The 16,042-nt window shown below is 40.4% G+C and overlaps 1 protein-coding gene across 1 annotated transcript in view; it reads left to right on the forward strand.

The window, feature by feature from the left end:
* Positions 1 to 16,042, forward strand: part of atp13a3 (ATPase 13A3) — a 174,968-nt gene that overhangs the window by 108,779 nt on the left and 50,147 nt on the right. The window contains exons 19-21 of the mRNA XM_060834125.1: positions 495 to 615; positions 4,451 to 4,575; positions 14,504 to 14,679. Of these exons, the coding sequence (XP_060690108.1) occupies positions 495 to 615; positions 4,451 to 4,575; positions 14,504 to 14,679 (422 nt within the window). The remainder of the gene's footprint in view (positions 1 to 494; positions 616 to 4,450; positions 4,576 to 14,503; positions 14,680 to 16,042) is intronic.

Here is a 16,042-nt window from a genome sequence, read left to right on the forward strand (position 1 = left end):
TTGACATCTCTTTAAGATAGAATCCATACATGAAGAAAGAGACCATTTGGCCCATTGAGTATGCACCAACCCTCCGAAGAGTATCCCACCCAGACCTGCCCCCCTACTTTATCCCCGTAACCCTGCTTTCACCATGGCTGATCCACCTAGCCTGCACATCCCTGGACACTATGGGCAATTTAGTATTGCCAATCCACCTAACCTACAAGTTTTTGGAAGGTGAGAGGGAACTGGAGCAGAAACTCTGGCAGAAACACATGCAGACACAGGGAGATTGTGCAAACTCCATGCAGAGAGTCACTAAGGCTGGAATTAAACCCAGGTCCCTTGCATTGTGAGACAGCCATATTAACAACTGAACCACCATGCTGCCAGCAGAGGAAGGAAATTAATGAGTATATCAAGGCCTTTATATTACATCATGCTTATAATTTGTTTGTTCTTCTTGTTATTTGATGTTCGTACAATGGTTTTTCTGGTGTTTTTTTTTCCAGTTCCTCCAAGTTTTTCTGATGTATTGAAGAATTATACAAAACAAGGCTTCCGAGTCATAGCACTTGCACACAGGAAATTAGGGTCTAAGCTAACTTGGCACAAAGTGCAGAATGTCAGCAGGTAATAGCGCTAATTTTCTGATTGTTTGCACTTCAAATTGAGATTGGCATGTGAGTGTGATTAGGAGGAGAGGCATATGCACACAATGAACCCCAGTGAGATTTTAGCGTTGGAGCATAACTTACATATTTTGATTTGGATTCCTACCTGAAACTTGCAGGAATGACTGTACACTGTCGGAGGTGGGCAAATATTTGGGTGGAAGGAGGCTGTCACCAGGGTCCCACAGGCATGGGCAATCAGAAATATGTTCAAAATAATGGAATAAAAAAATTAATCTGAACTTGGTTTTGAACAAAACACTAAATCTGTGTGAAGTGTTATCAGTGTGAATGAGCTATTCTCTATTTCCTTGAGTCTTTTTTAATGAATATCTGAAGAGGCCACGAGGTCATCATGAATGTCTCACCTTCTCAATCTCATCCCTCTCCTCCGGCGTTGTGACCTCGGGTTAAACTCACCACCATTTGTCTCTATAGCAACCCTATTGTCCTTTGTCAGTAAGGTGACTTTAGAGTTAACTTCATGATCTGAAAGTGGCGTGACAAAGCATTCACCAAATTATGCCATGTCATAATTTTCTTATTTTGCTCTAAGGAGCAAAGGACTTCGCAGAAAATTTAATTTTTAAAAAATCATTATCTTTGACTTTGCCAATATATTCCAGTTGCCTCAAAACCTTTTTGCATTTTATATTTCTCACTCAAGATTGTTATGATAACCAGGATTCCAAGACCAGAAGAATTAAAGAGGGACACAAGTTTAAACAAAAACTATGCTACAGTCTTGTGGACTAATTGTAGAAAGGAGTGGTATCTTTCCCATATCTCATGTCTTTCTTCTCTACCTCCGAGTTCAAATTGGATTTCTATCAAAACCGCGTGCTTTATGTTTTAGAAATAATTGCAACATTTCTCAGATTCTACCATTATGGCACAAAAAGTCACAACATTTCAGATTATTTCAAGTGTCTGTGAACTTTTTAACTTGTTTCTCAATCCAGTGTTTGTATACAGCATCCTTTTTTTTAGCAATTACTTAATTCGAATTTAAGTTATGCTCTTCGGAATCTCCTTGCGAATACAATCTGATTTCTACTGAGGAATTCTTTAACTTCTTTGGGAGAAAGGGATTTGAGCAAGCTTGTGACAGCATTGCCAGCCCCTTCTCCCTCTGTCCTTGCTCTTTCTTGAGTCTATTTGCATGCCAGTCCACCTTGCTTGACTGGAGAGGGGAAGCAGGGGGGTAAGCACTTTCGACTATGCTCCAAATCAGCTGGAATCATGAAAGGAATTGCTTCCTCTCTCCGCCCCAAGGAATTCCCAGGTCACCTGCCCTGTTTCTCAAGAAAGTATTTTCAACTGGTGACTGTTTTCAGATTTCTGCATGGTGAGATGGTTCAAGTTTAGCTAAATTTGGGAAGAATTCTGTTTCACGTTGTGAGTTTTTACTTGCTTTGGCATTGAAAACAGGAGGTGCAGCTAACTTCTATCCGTCTTTTTTCTCGTCTCATACGTTTTAGTTGTCAGAATTCCTTATCCTGTCTCTCAACCACAGCTGTACACTCGTGGAGGTGCATTATACTTTGGGCATAATATAAAATCCATACTGAAGCACAGCAGTTTACCCACTCCAGAGATTTTCCAACATATTTCTCTGTTGGACTGCCTATCGAGAATACTCTCTTTTATTGCACACTGGGTACCTTCCACCCAAGGAATTTTAAATATTTCATTAATTCTTTATCAGTTGCAATGTATATTTGGATGATTTGGTGACTTGGATCCTGTCTAAAGTTTACTCAGTGGATTTGGAGCCCTGTATTCTGAGCTGAATTGCAGAAACCTATCAAGATTTTTGGTGAGCCTCTTGTGGCCCCTGGGCAGATGTCATCGATAATGGTTGGGGTGGGGGGTAGCCAGAGTCAAGTAGTGTTAGTTACTGGCAACATTCTCTATCAACATTCCAAACTAACAGTCTCCCATGTTATTGCTGGAGACGGAGCACTACCTTTTCCTAAGAGGCTGTTAGGAGCCAAAGTGGAGTTGGTTTGTTAGCTGGGGATGCTGGGTTGCCACCATAACTACCCTTTTAGTTACCTATCCGATCCTCATGGTTTTTACCACTGACTCCTCTTTAGACACTGTTCTTGTGGGTTGGAGCTTATTTGTATACAGACAGAGATGGTGGGAAATGGGCACTTGCTCTCCTTGTCAGCCTCTTGCTCTCCATGCTTACTGTGGCAATCATGGACATATTTAGCCAATGGTATTGGATAAAACAAATTTGCAAGGTTCTTAAGCAGATCAGACTCCTCCCTTTGTATTACTGCCACCTTAACCTCTGTATTTGTGTGGATTATATACTGGCCCCAGGCTATGGTGGCACAACAGATTAACTCGGGTCCACCCTTTTACTCTTGTAAATACTAAATATGCTGTGGACTGCTAGTTGGGTTCCTTTCCCTCTTCCAACTGAATCTTTTAGTAAAAGTAATGGAGCACACCAACGCAGACACTGGGAGAATGTGAAAACTCTACACAGATAGTCGCCTGAGGGTGGAATGGAACTGGCCTCCCTGGTACTCATAGGCAGCAGTGCTAACCACTGAGCCACCATGCTGCATATATTTAAATTTAATAGAAGGATTAGCATAACTTGTTTTATTAATGATTTATTGTTTTCTCTAATTTGGATTGCTGCAAAGTCTCTCTGCATGTTTTATGTCATACCAATATATCAGTACATTGTGAAATTCAACTTATTTTAATATCTCCAAAAGACTGCAAAAGGTGGTTTCTTATGTGAACTGGAATCATTCTCCTGAACAATTCAGACTGCTATTAATCAATATCTTTCCCTGAAATCAATGCAAGATGGTTTGATCATCAAATTGAAAAGACTGTTGTGGCACAGTAGTAGTGTTCCTACCTCTAAGCTAGGAGGCATATGTTCAATTTCACCTGCTGTAGACGTGTGTAATAACATTGCTGAACAGGTTGATTAGATGAAAACAAATCATAAAATCGAATGTGTCATTAAAGTACAAAGACTGTAACCATCTTGAGCACTCAAGGTTTAACACAGGCTAAGTTATCAGTATAGCCCACCCACCTTTTTTGGAACAGAGCTTTGCGCATGTGAAATATGACATGATGAGACAGCCTTCCTTTTTGTCTGCTTTTAAAATCAACAGAAGTTATTTTGTGCACACAACTTTCATCAAAAGCTGTTGAATTAACTAAGTCATAAAGTAGCCAAATTAGTTGACAGCAATACTATGTAATCAGGGCTCACAATAGAAGGAAGGATTCTCTCAACCTATTCCAACTTCGGCTTCACTTGTGAACTAACTTATTAAAAATTAAGCTGCACAAACCGCTGAAGCTCCTTCACTTTTACAAAACCCTTGATCAACTTTAAAATATCTGAGTCATCTGACAGTACAGATCTGCCGTGAAAGAAATTCAGATAATCATAAGTTGTATTGATATATTACCTTCATCTGTATCTAATCTGTGTGTGTGTGAGAAAAAGAGATGGAGAAATCTCAGGGAAAGTATATGAAAATAGCTTTCCGTTAAACTCTCAAAAGCTCATTGCTGGAATTATTTAATTGCATCCAACACTCTCAGAGTAATAAAACAAAGTCTCTTTCATCATAATATGTACTGATCATAGGGGGAAAAAGGAGCCTCATACTTTTTTATCTGTGACACTGAAACACTAAGTCATTGACATCATCTTATCTATGGCTTGTGCAGTTTTAAAGTTATTTGCATTGTGCAGTAATGAATTGTGAAATTCAATACTTAACAAACCTTGCTCTCGACAGGGATGTCATTGAAAGCAACATGGCGTTTATGGGCTTTATTATAATGCAAAACAAGCTAAAACCTGATTCGTCTAGTGTTCTTGAAAAACTGAGAAAAGCCAATATTCGCACAGTTATGCTTACAGGTAATGTCTTTTACTTACAGCAGCTGCAATTGTATGAGTACTTCATATTTTGCTAGGATTTCAATAATTGCTTTATAGAATTTTAAAAGTCCTTCCATATTTATCACATGCTGTCTTTTGTAGTGGCAATCGCCCTGTATAATTATTAGCAAAGTATTATTAGCATATGTAGCAGTCTACAAAGTGCTGTGATTAGATTAGATTCCTTACAGTGTAGAAACAGGCCCTTCAGCCACACCGACCCTCCGAAGAGTAACCCATCCCCCCCCCGACTAATGCACCTAGCACTATGGGCAATTTAGCAGGCCAATTCACCTGACCTGCACATCTTTGGACTGTTGGAGGAAACGGAGCACTCTGAGGAAACCCACACAGACATGGGGAGAATGTGCAAACTCCACACAGACAGTCACCCAAGGCTGGAATTGAACCTGGGACCCTGGTGCTGTGAGGCAGCAGTGCTAACCACTGAGACACTGTGATCTTTTTCATTCAAATGATAATATGAGAGTTATAGGCATGAGGAGTAAATGCCTTTCATTTAGTAGCTGTCCATTGGCTGCTCAGTTAATAAAGGCTTAATGCAACAATTAAAAGATTTGCGATAGTATATCTGTTTGAATGCAGCTGTTCTGGCTGGCTGCTATAGCATTTCTGAGTACGATATAATGAAACTACACTTACCATTCTAAGGCTAACAGTTGATTGATACACTTGCACATTCAATAAGGTTATGTTTTGGGACTACCTTTAAAGTAATGCGAAGAGGATTTATGGCGTGAGTTAGCTTTGGTGGTAAGATTGTTTGACTATTAATCCAGAAACCCAGAATAATGTTCTGGGGACCTGAATTGAATCCTGCCATGGCAGATGGTGGAATTACAATTCAATAAAAAATATGTGGAATTAATGGTCGACTGATGACCATGAAACCATTGTCAATGGTTTGGGAAAACCTAACTGGTTCACTCATGTCCTTTAGGGAAGGAAATCTGCCATCCTTACCTTGTCTGAACTACATGTGACTCCAGAGCAATGTGGTTGACTCTCAACTGCCCACTGAAAAGGCCTAGCAAGTCACCCAATTATATCAATCGTTAGAAAGTCACAACAAAAAAATGAAACCAAATGGATTACCTAGCATCGACTTTGGAACTGGAAAAGGCAATGGCAAAAACACAAACAGCCCTGTCGACCATGCGAAGTCTAACATCTGGGGGATAGTGCCAAAATTGGGAGAGCTGTCTCACAGACTATTCAAGCAACAGCCTGACATAGTAATTCTTACAGAATCATACCTTACAGATAACACCTCAGACACCATCATTACCATTCCTGGATAAGTCCTGTCCCACTGGCAGGACAGACGCAGCAGAGCTAGTGGCATAGAGGTATACAGTCATGAGGGAGTTGCCCTGGGAGTCCTTGACATTGATTCTGGACCCCATGAATTCTCGTGGCTTCAGGTTAAACAAGGGCAAGGAAACCTCTTACTGGTCACCACATACTGTCCACCTTCAACTGATGATTCAGTACTCCTCCATGTTGAGGGTGGCAAGGGCACGAAATATACTCAGGGTGGGGGATTTCAATGTCCACGATCAAGAATGGCTTGGTAGAAGCATTATTGATCGAGCTGGTTGGGTCCTAAAGAATATAGCTGCTAGATTGGGTGAAGGAATCAACAAGAGGAAAAAAACATACTTGACGTCAAACTTACTAACCTGCTGGCTTCAGAAACATCTACCCATGACAGTATAGGTAAAAGTGACTACTGCACTGAGCTTGTGGAGACAAACCTCCATTGTGTTGTGTGGCACCATCACCGTGTTAAATGGTACAGACTTTGAACTGATCTAGCAGCTCAAGACTGGGCATCTGTGAGGCGCTGTGGGCTATCAACAGAGCAGAACTGTACTCCAGCCCAATCTGTAAGCTCATGGCCTGACATATCCCCCACTCAACCATTACCATCAAGCCAGAGGATCAACCCTGGTTCAATAGATGGCAGGATGGCATGCCAGGAGCAGCATCAGGCATAACTGAAAATGAGGTGTCAACCTGGTGAAGCTGCCTAATTGGACTACATACGTGCCAAATGGCATAAACAGCAAGTGATATACAGATCTAAGTGATCTCACAACCAACAGATCAGATCTAAGCTCTGCAGTCCTTCCACATCCAGTCGTTAACAATTAAACAACTCACTGGAGGAGGAGACTCCACAGATATCCCAATCCTCAATGATGAAGAAGCCCCGCACATTAGTGCAAAAGGTAAGGCTGATGCGTTCGCAACCATCTGTAGTCAGAAGTGGCGAGTGGATGATCCATCTCTGGCTCCTCCAGGGTCCCCAGCATCACAGTCTCCAGCCAATTCGATTCACTCCATGTGATATCAAGAAAACACTGGAGGCACTGGACACTGCAAAGGTAATGGGCCCTGATAACATTCTGACAATGATACTGAAAATGTGTGCTTCAGAACTTGCCGCTCCCCTAGCCAAGCTCTTCCAGTACAGTTACAACACTGGCATCTATCTGACAATGTGGAAAATTGCCCTGGTATGTCCGGTACCCAAAAAGCAGGACAAATCCAACCCGGTCAATTACCGCCTAATCAGTCTACTCTCCATCATCAGTAAAATGATGGAAGGGGTCATCAACAGTGCTATCAAGCAGCATCTGCTCAGCAACTGCCTCCTTAGTGACGCCCAGTTTAAGTTTTGCCAGGGTCACTCAGCTTCTGATCTCATTACAGCCTTGGTTCAAATATGGACAAAAGAGCTGAATTCCAGAGATTAGGTGAGAGCGACAGCCCTTGGCATCAAGGCCGTATTTAAACAAGTATGGCATCAAAAAGCCCTGGCAAAACTGGAATCAATGGGCATCAGGGGACAAACACTCCACTGGTTAAAGTCATACCTAGCACAAAGGAAGATGGTTATGGTTGTGGGCGGTCAGTCATTTCAGCTTCAGGGCATCTCTGCAGGAGTCCCTTAGGTCGTGTCCTACGCTCAACGATCTTAAGCTGCTTCTTCAATAACTTTTCCTCTGTCATAAATCAGAAGTGGGAATGTTCACCGATGATTGCACAGTGTTCAGCACCATTTGCAATTCCTCAGATACTGAAGCAGTCTGTGCTCAAATGCAACAAGATCTGGGCAATATCTTGGGCTGACAAGTGACAAGTAACATTCGTGCCACACAAATGCCAGACAATGACCATCACCAATAAGAGACACTCTACCCACCACCCCTTGATATTCAAAGTATTATCATCACTGAATTCTCCACTGTCAACATCCTTGGGGTTGCCATTGACCAGAAACTCAACTGGACTCACCACTGTGGCTACAAGAGCAGGTCAGAGACTAGGAATACTGCGGTGAGTAACTCACCTCCTGACACCTCGAAATCTAGCCACAATCTACAAGGCACAAGTCAGAAGTGTGATTGAATACTCCCCACTTGCCTGGATGGGTGTAGCTCCAACAACACTCAAGAAACTTGGCACCATCCAGACCAAAGCAACCTGCTTGAATGGCACCACATCTACAAGCATGCAATCCCTCCACAATTGGCGCTCAGTAGCAGTAGTGTGTACTATTTACAAGATGCACTACAAAAATTCACCGAAGATCCTTAGACAGCACCTTCCAAACCCACAACCACTTCCACCTAGAAGGAGAAGGGCAGCAGGTACTTGGGAACACCACTACCTGCAAGTTTCCCTGCAAGCCACTTCCCACCCTGACTTGGAAATATACCACCGTTCCTTCACAGCCATTGGGTCAAAATCCTGGAATTCTCTCCCTACTGGCATTGTGGGTCAACCAAAGCAAGTGGACTGCAGCGATTCAAAAAGGTAGCTCACCACCACCTTCTCAAGGGCAAATAGGGATGGACTATCAGTGCTGGCCAACCAGCAACTCCCAAGTCTCACAAATGAATTTTAAAAAAAAGATTGTTAGAAATTTAGAAGGAGTTAAGCTTGTTTTGCTGGGAAGAATGTGCAAAGTATTTACTTAGTTAAAAATCACATGACACCAGGTTATAGTTCAACAGGTTTAATTGGAAGCGCACTAGCTTTTGGAGCATCACTCCTTCTTCAGGTGGTAGTGGAGGGCTCAATCCTAACACACAGAATTTATAGCAAAAATTTACTGTGTGATGTAACTGAAATTATACATTGAAAAATTGATTGTCTGTTAAGCCTTTCATCTGTTAGAATACCATGACAGTTTCACTTCTTTCGTGTGTAAATCACAAAACCTTTTTTTTAAAAAGTTGCATTCTCAGGTTAGCTGTTAACAATGGTGATAGCTAGACAATATGTTGAAGGTGTTAGCCCCCTGTGTTCTCTGTCTGTGCCATGATGTTTAGATTGATTCTAATCTTAAAAAGTGAGATAACGGAGTTTTACATTAATTCATGCAGTTTTTGAGCAAAGTATAATGTAACCCTGCAAGTACAAATTCACCCCACAAAATATATGTGTGCATGTGGGTCTTTGTGTGTGTGTGTGTGTGTGTGTGTGTCTGTCTGTGTGTCTGTGTCTGTAAAACTCCATTATCTCACTTTTTAGATTAGAATTAATCTAAACATCATGGCTTTGTGATTTACACATGAAAGAAGTGAAACTGTCATGGTATTCTAACAGATGAAAGGCTTAACAGATAATCAATTTTTCAATGTATAATTTCAGTTACATCACACTAAAGTTTTGCTATAAATTGTGTGTCTTAGGATTGAGCCCGCCACTACCACCTGATGAAGGAGCGACACTCCAAAAGCTAGTGTGCTTCCAAGTAAACCTGTCAGACTATAACCTGGTGTTGTGTGATTTTTAACTTTGTGCACCCCAGTCCAACACCGGCATCTCCAAATCAAAGTATTTACAGTTGGCAGTGTTCAACAGACTGAGAATGTCCAAAATCTTAGAAAAAACATTGAGAATGTTGGGTTATACCGTATATACTCAAGTAGTAGTCGATCTTGTATAAAAGTCGACCCCCTGAATTTTTGACCAGAAGATGTGGAATTTTCCAAGTATCTCATGTAAAAGTCAATCCCAGTTCTTCACAGATAACAGGTCAACATTTGTGAGTCAAGCTAATATTCTGTACGTAAATGTTAGGATGAGGAAATGGATTTTTTTTGTCTTACTGTGTGACTTACTCTACAATTCACACCAATTCAGCGCGAAAGAGTCAGGCGACAACCAACCTCATGGGATAGTTGTATACCTAGTTGAGGTTTTGAAATTTCTTCATCATTTATGTAAAATGCCCTCTGGAAAAAAACAAAAAATATGCAGCAGCATTTAAACTGAAAGTTATTGAAGTTGCAGAGAAGACAAATAACTGGAGCAGCAAGAGAATTTTATATTTCAGAGAAACTTGAGGGAGACTGGAGAAAGATATTGAACCAACTTCAGACAATGTTGAAATATAAGTGTGCCAACAGAGTGGCTGCAATTGGAGAAAAACATTGCTCAGTGGGTAATTGAAAATCATCAAAATGGAAGATTGTATTAGTCATGAAGTGATCCAAATCCATGCACAACACAAATCAAAGAAAGATGAGATTTAAAATTATAAGGCAAGTGCTGCATTGTACACAAGATTCATGAGAAGCATGGCTTTCTACTTTGGCAGAGAACTAAGATTGCTCAAAAGCTGCCAACCAAAAGATCTTACAGGTTCACCAGTTTGTAATCAGAAATTGGCAAAAGGTTACAGTGCATTGGAAACATGGATAATATGTCTATTACTCTAGGCATATTGGAGAAACGAACTGGCCATGAGAAAAGTAGGTTTACTTTAGTTCTTTCTTGTATGGCTGATGGCACTAAGTTAAAACTGATGGTTGTTTTTAAGAGAAAAACTTTGCCAAAGGAGAAATTTCCATAAAACAATTATCATCCATGTGCATTCACAAGGCTAGGTGGATGAAGGTGGATGTGGAAAATGGATGGAGGAAGTTTGGAAATTACGAAATGGTGGACTATGCAACGAAAAGAATTTGCTCTTCTGGGATAATTTAGATCACATCAGTGAAAAATGTTTTGATAACATCAGATCACACAACACTGACATAGCTGTAATTCGTGACAGACAGATAGGGTAAGTGGATGGACAAAACTAAACTTTGAGGGTAAATGAGCAAGTAATATCAAATGAATATTTAAATGCAAAAAAAGGAAGAGAAGGGCAAAAATGAGCTTAACTTCGTTAGAGATCGAGGCATGGGGAAAAAGCAATGGAGATTTAAAGAATAACACGAGGTGAATGAATACTTTGCACCAGTCTTCATGGTAGAAGATGCTTCTATTGAATAACCAAGGGACAAGGGAGGGGAGTGCATAGTGGAGGAAATAAATTCAGCGACTAACAGTAGAAGAGGAGTATGATGGAGTTAACAGATCTAAAGGCTCTTGGACCTGACGAATTGCATCCAAAGATATTTAGGAGATAGTTAACAGGGCAACTGCTATCTTCCAAGAATCTTTAGATTCTAAACAGTCCCAGAGGATCGGCAAACTGCTAACGTAACACTTTTTTTTAAGAAAAAGGAGGAAGATAAGATATGGTTACTACAGACCAGTTAGCTTAACATCTGAAATTGAGAAAGATAGCAGAGCATTTAGAAATACATAATGGCCTGGATTTTCTGTTATGCTTCCATTGTAGATCAGGGGTATGCATGTGGATGTTGCAGAATGCCCAATCAAATTTTCAACTGGGCAGTTCATTCATACCTGGAATTCTCCAAACGTGCCTGTTTAAATCGAAGACATGGGAGGGTGCTGACCAAAATAGGCCAGACTACTAAAATGTTATTAACTTGTGAGGAACTATTTAACAGACCCTATACTTAGCTCATACACCCTCAATTAGACAACTGCAGATCTGTTAAATCGCCAGACACTGACCCAATACCCTGAACCCACTGTGCACTGACACTGCCACTTGCTGCGGTTAACCCTATTCAACTTAAGTCTCTGTCAGAGCAGAACTGACACCATTCTGTAAAGTTGCACGCCCCCAGGTCAGAATCCCCAGAGCTAGTTCGCATCCTTCCCTCCCAATGCCACCCTTCCCTCCCAATCTCCTACCCATTTACACCAACCTACTCTAAACTCTGCATTAGTACTTTGCACCCTATCTCTCTTACTACTTGGCACTTTGTTCCCCCTCTCCCCACTTGATATTCTACTCCATCTGATATCCCAACCACTTCCCAGCTGACACCCTACAAACCCATCATCCTATTCATACTCATTTGGCTTTCTACCCCTGGCAACCTGCTCCTTCCCTAGCTGATACCCTTCCCAGCTAGCAGACTGTAGGCTCCCTGCTCTCCTACCCATCTGGCATCCTGCCCTCCTACCACTCTATCATCACATTTATGTACTTATGTTAGATAGCATCTTCTGAGGGAGCGTTGAGAAGAATTTCCTCTTAGAAACGTGGAGCTCCCATCTTTCTTAAGGAAGGGCTGGATTGGCAATTTGAGGGAGTTTGCCACTCCTCAGAAAATTCAGCCTAATATAATCAAGCAAAGTTATGAAGAGGAAATCATATCTGATAAATTTATTAGAATTCTTTGAAGGATTAACTAGCAGATAAATAGATGGGAACCAGAAAATGTAGTATATTTGGATTTTAAAAAGGCATTTGATAAGATTCAAACATGTATCGATGATTAGCTAATTGATAAAAGACAAGATGAGAAGGGGAGGCAAATTCAGGATGGCAACCTATAACTAACGGGGTGCCACAGTACATTATCTATTCATAAGTTGGATGAGGTAAGTGCATATATCAAATGTGCAGATGAATAATAGGTCTGAAGGCAAGTCGTAAAGATGACACAGAATCCACAGAAAAATATAGACAAGTTGAGAAAGTGGCAAAATCTTGTCACACGGAATATGTAGGAAATATGAAATCATGCATTTTGGCAGGAAGGATCAAAAAGCTAAATACTATTTAAGTGGAGAAAGACTTCAGAAAGCTGCAGCATAGAATTTGGGGGTGCTTGTGCATGAATCACAAAAGGCTAATGTCCAAGTTCAGGAGATAATAGGGAAGGCAGATTTAATCTTGGCCATTATTTCAAAGGGAATTAAAGATAAAAATAGGGAAATTTACTGAAACTATACAAGTTAGACCACATCTAAGGAAGTAGCATTGGGGACAGTCTAAAGAACATTCAATAGATTGGTCCAAGATATAGAAAGATGTTCTCATGTGAAGTTAAGTAGGTTGAGCCTGTACGCATTGGGTTGTAGAAGAATTAGAGGTGATATTGCAGAATGCAAGATTCTTAGCGGGCTTGACAGGGTAGATGCTGAGAGTTTGTTTTCCCTTGTAGGAGTGACTGCAAACAGAGTACATAATTATTTTTAAGACATATGAGGACTTTCTTCTCTCAGAAGGTAGTGAATCAGTGGATTTCTTTAATACAGAGGCTGGGTTGCTAAGTATATACAAGGCTGAGAAAAGATTGGTCTTTAATCAGTAAGAACATCAAGGGTTATGGTGAAAATGAGGGAAAGTGGATCCAAGGATTATTTCAGCCAAAATGTAATTGAATGGCAGAGCAGACCTGATTAGCTGCTTCTGCTGTGACATCTTATGGTCTTGTGGGGTTAATCGTGACAAAAGAGCGGTGTCATGACCTTAATTAAAATGAGGGAAAGTATGTAAAAAAGATCCAAGACTAATCAGGAAATATAAGCTGGCATCACATGAGCTAAAACATCTCCTACCACCCCTCACTTATATTTGTGTCTGCATTTCAAGGACATTTAAATGACCATTTATACTTAGTGTTATTTGTGATTTTGTTTTTGTTAAATTTCTTTTTCCTTACAAATCAAAGAATACCACTATATAGAAATGGAATATTTCACTTCATATGTAATATTAGAATCAAACACTGAAGGTTTTTATTTTCAATGTATCTGCTAATAATTATAAGCGTTTGCCTGAGGGATGCTCCCATCGTCAAGTCATAGTGAAAAAATAAATCATTTAACTTGTAGCATGGTCATTGACTCACTGTTGTGGGTGACATCACAAGGAATTTCAGTGCAGTTAATTGATTCTGTTTCAGATACAAACATTAGTATATCGATACAAATAATTTGTGGTATAATTTATGTGTCAAAGGATTGGTCATTGGTTTGCACTGTACAGATGTCATAAGATTAGACGAAAGTGAGGGCTGCGGATACTAGAGATTAGAGTCAAGAGTATGTTGCCGAGAAAGCACAGCAGGTGATGGAGGGCTTTTGCCTGAAATGTTGATTTTCCTGCTCCTCAAATGCTGCATGACCTGCTGTGCTTTCCCGGCAACACACTCTTGACTCTGGTCATAAGATTAGAGATGGGTTCCTAAAGTATTAAGTATTTTCATGTTTGTGTCAATTTTAATCAGAAGTGAGGGTAAATTCATCAAAGCTTTAACAACATCAATCAAAATTTAGGTCTGTTTCTAAACCTGAAAAGAATAAAATGAAAAATTTGAATTGATTTTATCCATAATGGGGCGGCACGGTGGCACAGTGGTTAGCACTGCTGCCTCACAGCGCCAGGGACCTGGGTTCAATTCCCGACTCAGGCGACTGACTGTGTGGAGTTTGCACGTTCTCCCCGTGTCTGCGTGGGTTTCCTCCGGGTGCTCCGGTTTCCTCCCACCGTCATAAAGATGTGCGGGTCAGGTGAATTGGCTATGCTAAATTGCCCGTAGTGTTAGGTAAGGGGTATGGGTGGGTTGCGCTTCGGCGGGTCGGTGTGGACTTGTTGGGCCGAAGGGCCTGTTTCCACACTGTAAATCTAATCTAATCTAATCATAATCGAAAAAGGAAAGATTCTATTGCATATCCATTGCTTAATTATACTTTTGTGTTCTACCAGGAGATAATATGCTTACAGCAATTTCTGTAGCCAGAAATTCTGGGATGATTTTACCTCAGGATAAAGTAATAATTGCGGATGCTTTGCCTCCAAAAGATGGAAAGAATGCACAAATACATTGGCTGTATGCGGATAATGCTCCAAGACACCTTGATATATCCACTGCAGCTTCAGAGGTATGATATCCCGTTTTCTTCTTAATTGATAAATAAAGGTTATGGAAGAAACTGTATGGATTTCGATCAAGTAAAAAATGTAGAGTATTTTAAATGAGTGAGAAAAATCTGCGTAATTATTTATTTATTGATTGTTTAGACACATTGAGCACAGCAATTTCTTCCACAATTCTTGGTTCTGAAGAGCCCTTTACCTATTGCAGTCCACAATCAAAATTACAGAAAAAATAAAAGATGTGGTCTCTTTACTAGTCTATAATAGGCACCTTCTTGGAACTGCTTCCAACACATTTAATTCTTTCTTTAAATAAGGAAAGCAATATGATATACAATACTCCAGCTGTGGTCTCAACAATGCTCTGTGTAACTTCCCTGTTTTTGTATTCGGTTCCTCTCATGGTAAATGATAACATTCTATTTATATTCCAAATTATTTGACATACTTGTACATAATCTTGTGCTATTCATGTACCAAGGTACCCTTCTAAAATATTCCCCATAAACTTAATGTTCAGGGCAAAGTTAGGAACAACAATGTTGACAATGATTGCCAGAGTGAAGGATGGAAGGTCTCAGCAAAATGGATGACGAACCACTGAGAATGGAACAGAATTGTGGGGAAGATGGTGGGTCATTTGGTGGATAGGTTGTTACTTGAACTCGCCAGCCAGCAAGCTGAATCTCAGATGCTGAAAGAATAACAAAATTACTGAAAGTTTTTGTATGGCAAAGGACATGGTTTGCTGTTTGAATTTTTTGGCCAACTGGAGTGTAAATTGGAAATCCGGTGAATAGACAGTCAGGTACACCTGCTCTCAATTGTTAAAATGCCAGCAAAACAAGACTCAAGTAATCACATTCTAGCAAAATCGTTGTAATTTCACCTGATTGCACCTTGATCTGTCAGGCATGCAGCAAGAGATGCAGGAGCAATCTAGAAACTGCTCGGTTAGTGAAAGCCAGCAGTTACAAGCGTTGCATGTTTTGGTAGCTCAGCTATTACCACTACAGCAGGGAAAGTTTCCTTCTGTCACTTCCCTTCTAAATCGTAAAAACCTTAATCAAATCACCCATAAATAGTCTGCATGTTTATGTAATACAAAATTTGTTCATATTGTGACAACGTAAACTGTACCTTTTGGAATGCTGATATCAGACTGGTCAATCTGTGCAACACTTCATCAAAGCCAATATCTCTTTTCTAAAGCTCAGAGCTGTTCACAGTACCACAGATATTTCTAGTTGAGGCTTGTACAGCTTGGTAAAACTACTTACTTTTTATATTCTAGCCATCCGATTATGAAAGCCAACATTTCAAGAATGTAATTGCATTGGCAGCAGTTCAGAAAAGGTTCACTAGATT

This window comes from Hemiscyllium ocellatum, chromosome 13 (assembly GCF_020745735.1).
Source record: "Hemiscyllium ocellatum isolate sHemOce1 chromosome 13, sHemOce1.pat.X.cur, whole genome shotgun sequence".
NCBI lineage: Eukaryota > Metazoa > Chordata > Chondrichthyes > Orectolobiformes > Hemiscylliidae > Hemiscyllium > Hemiscyllium ocellatum.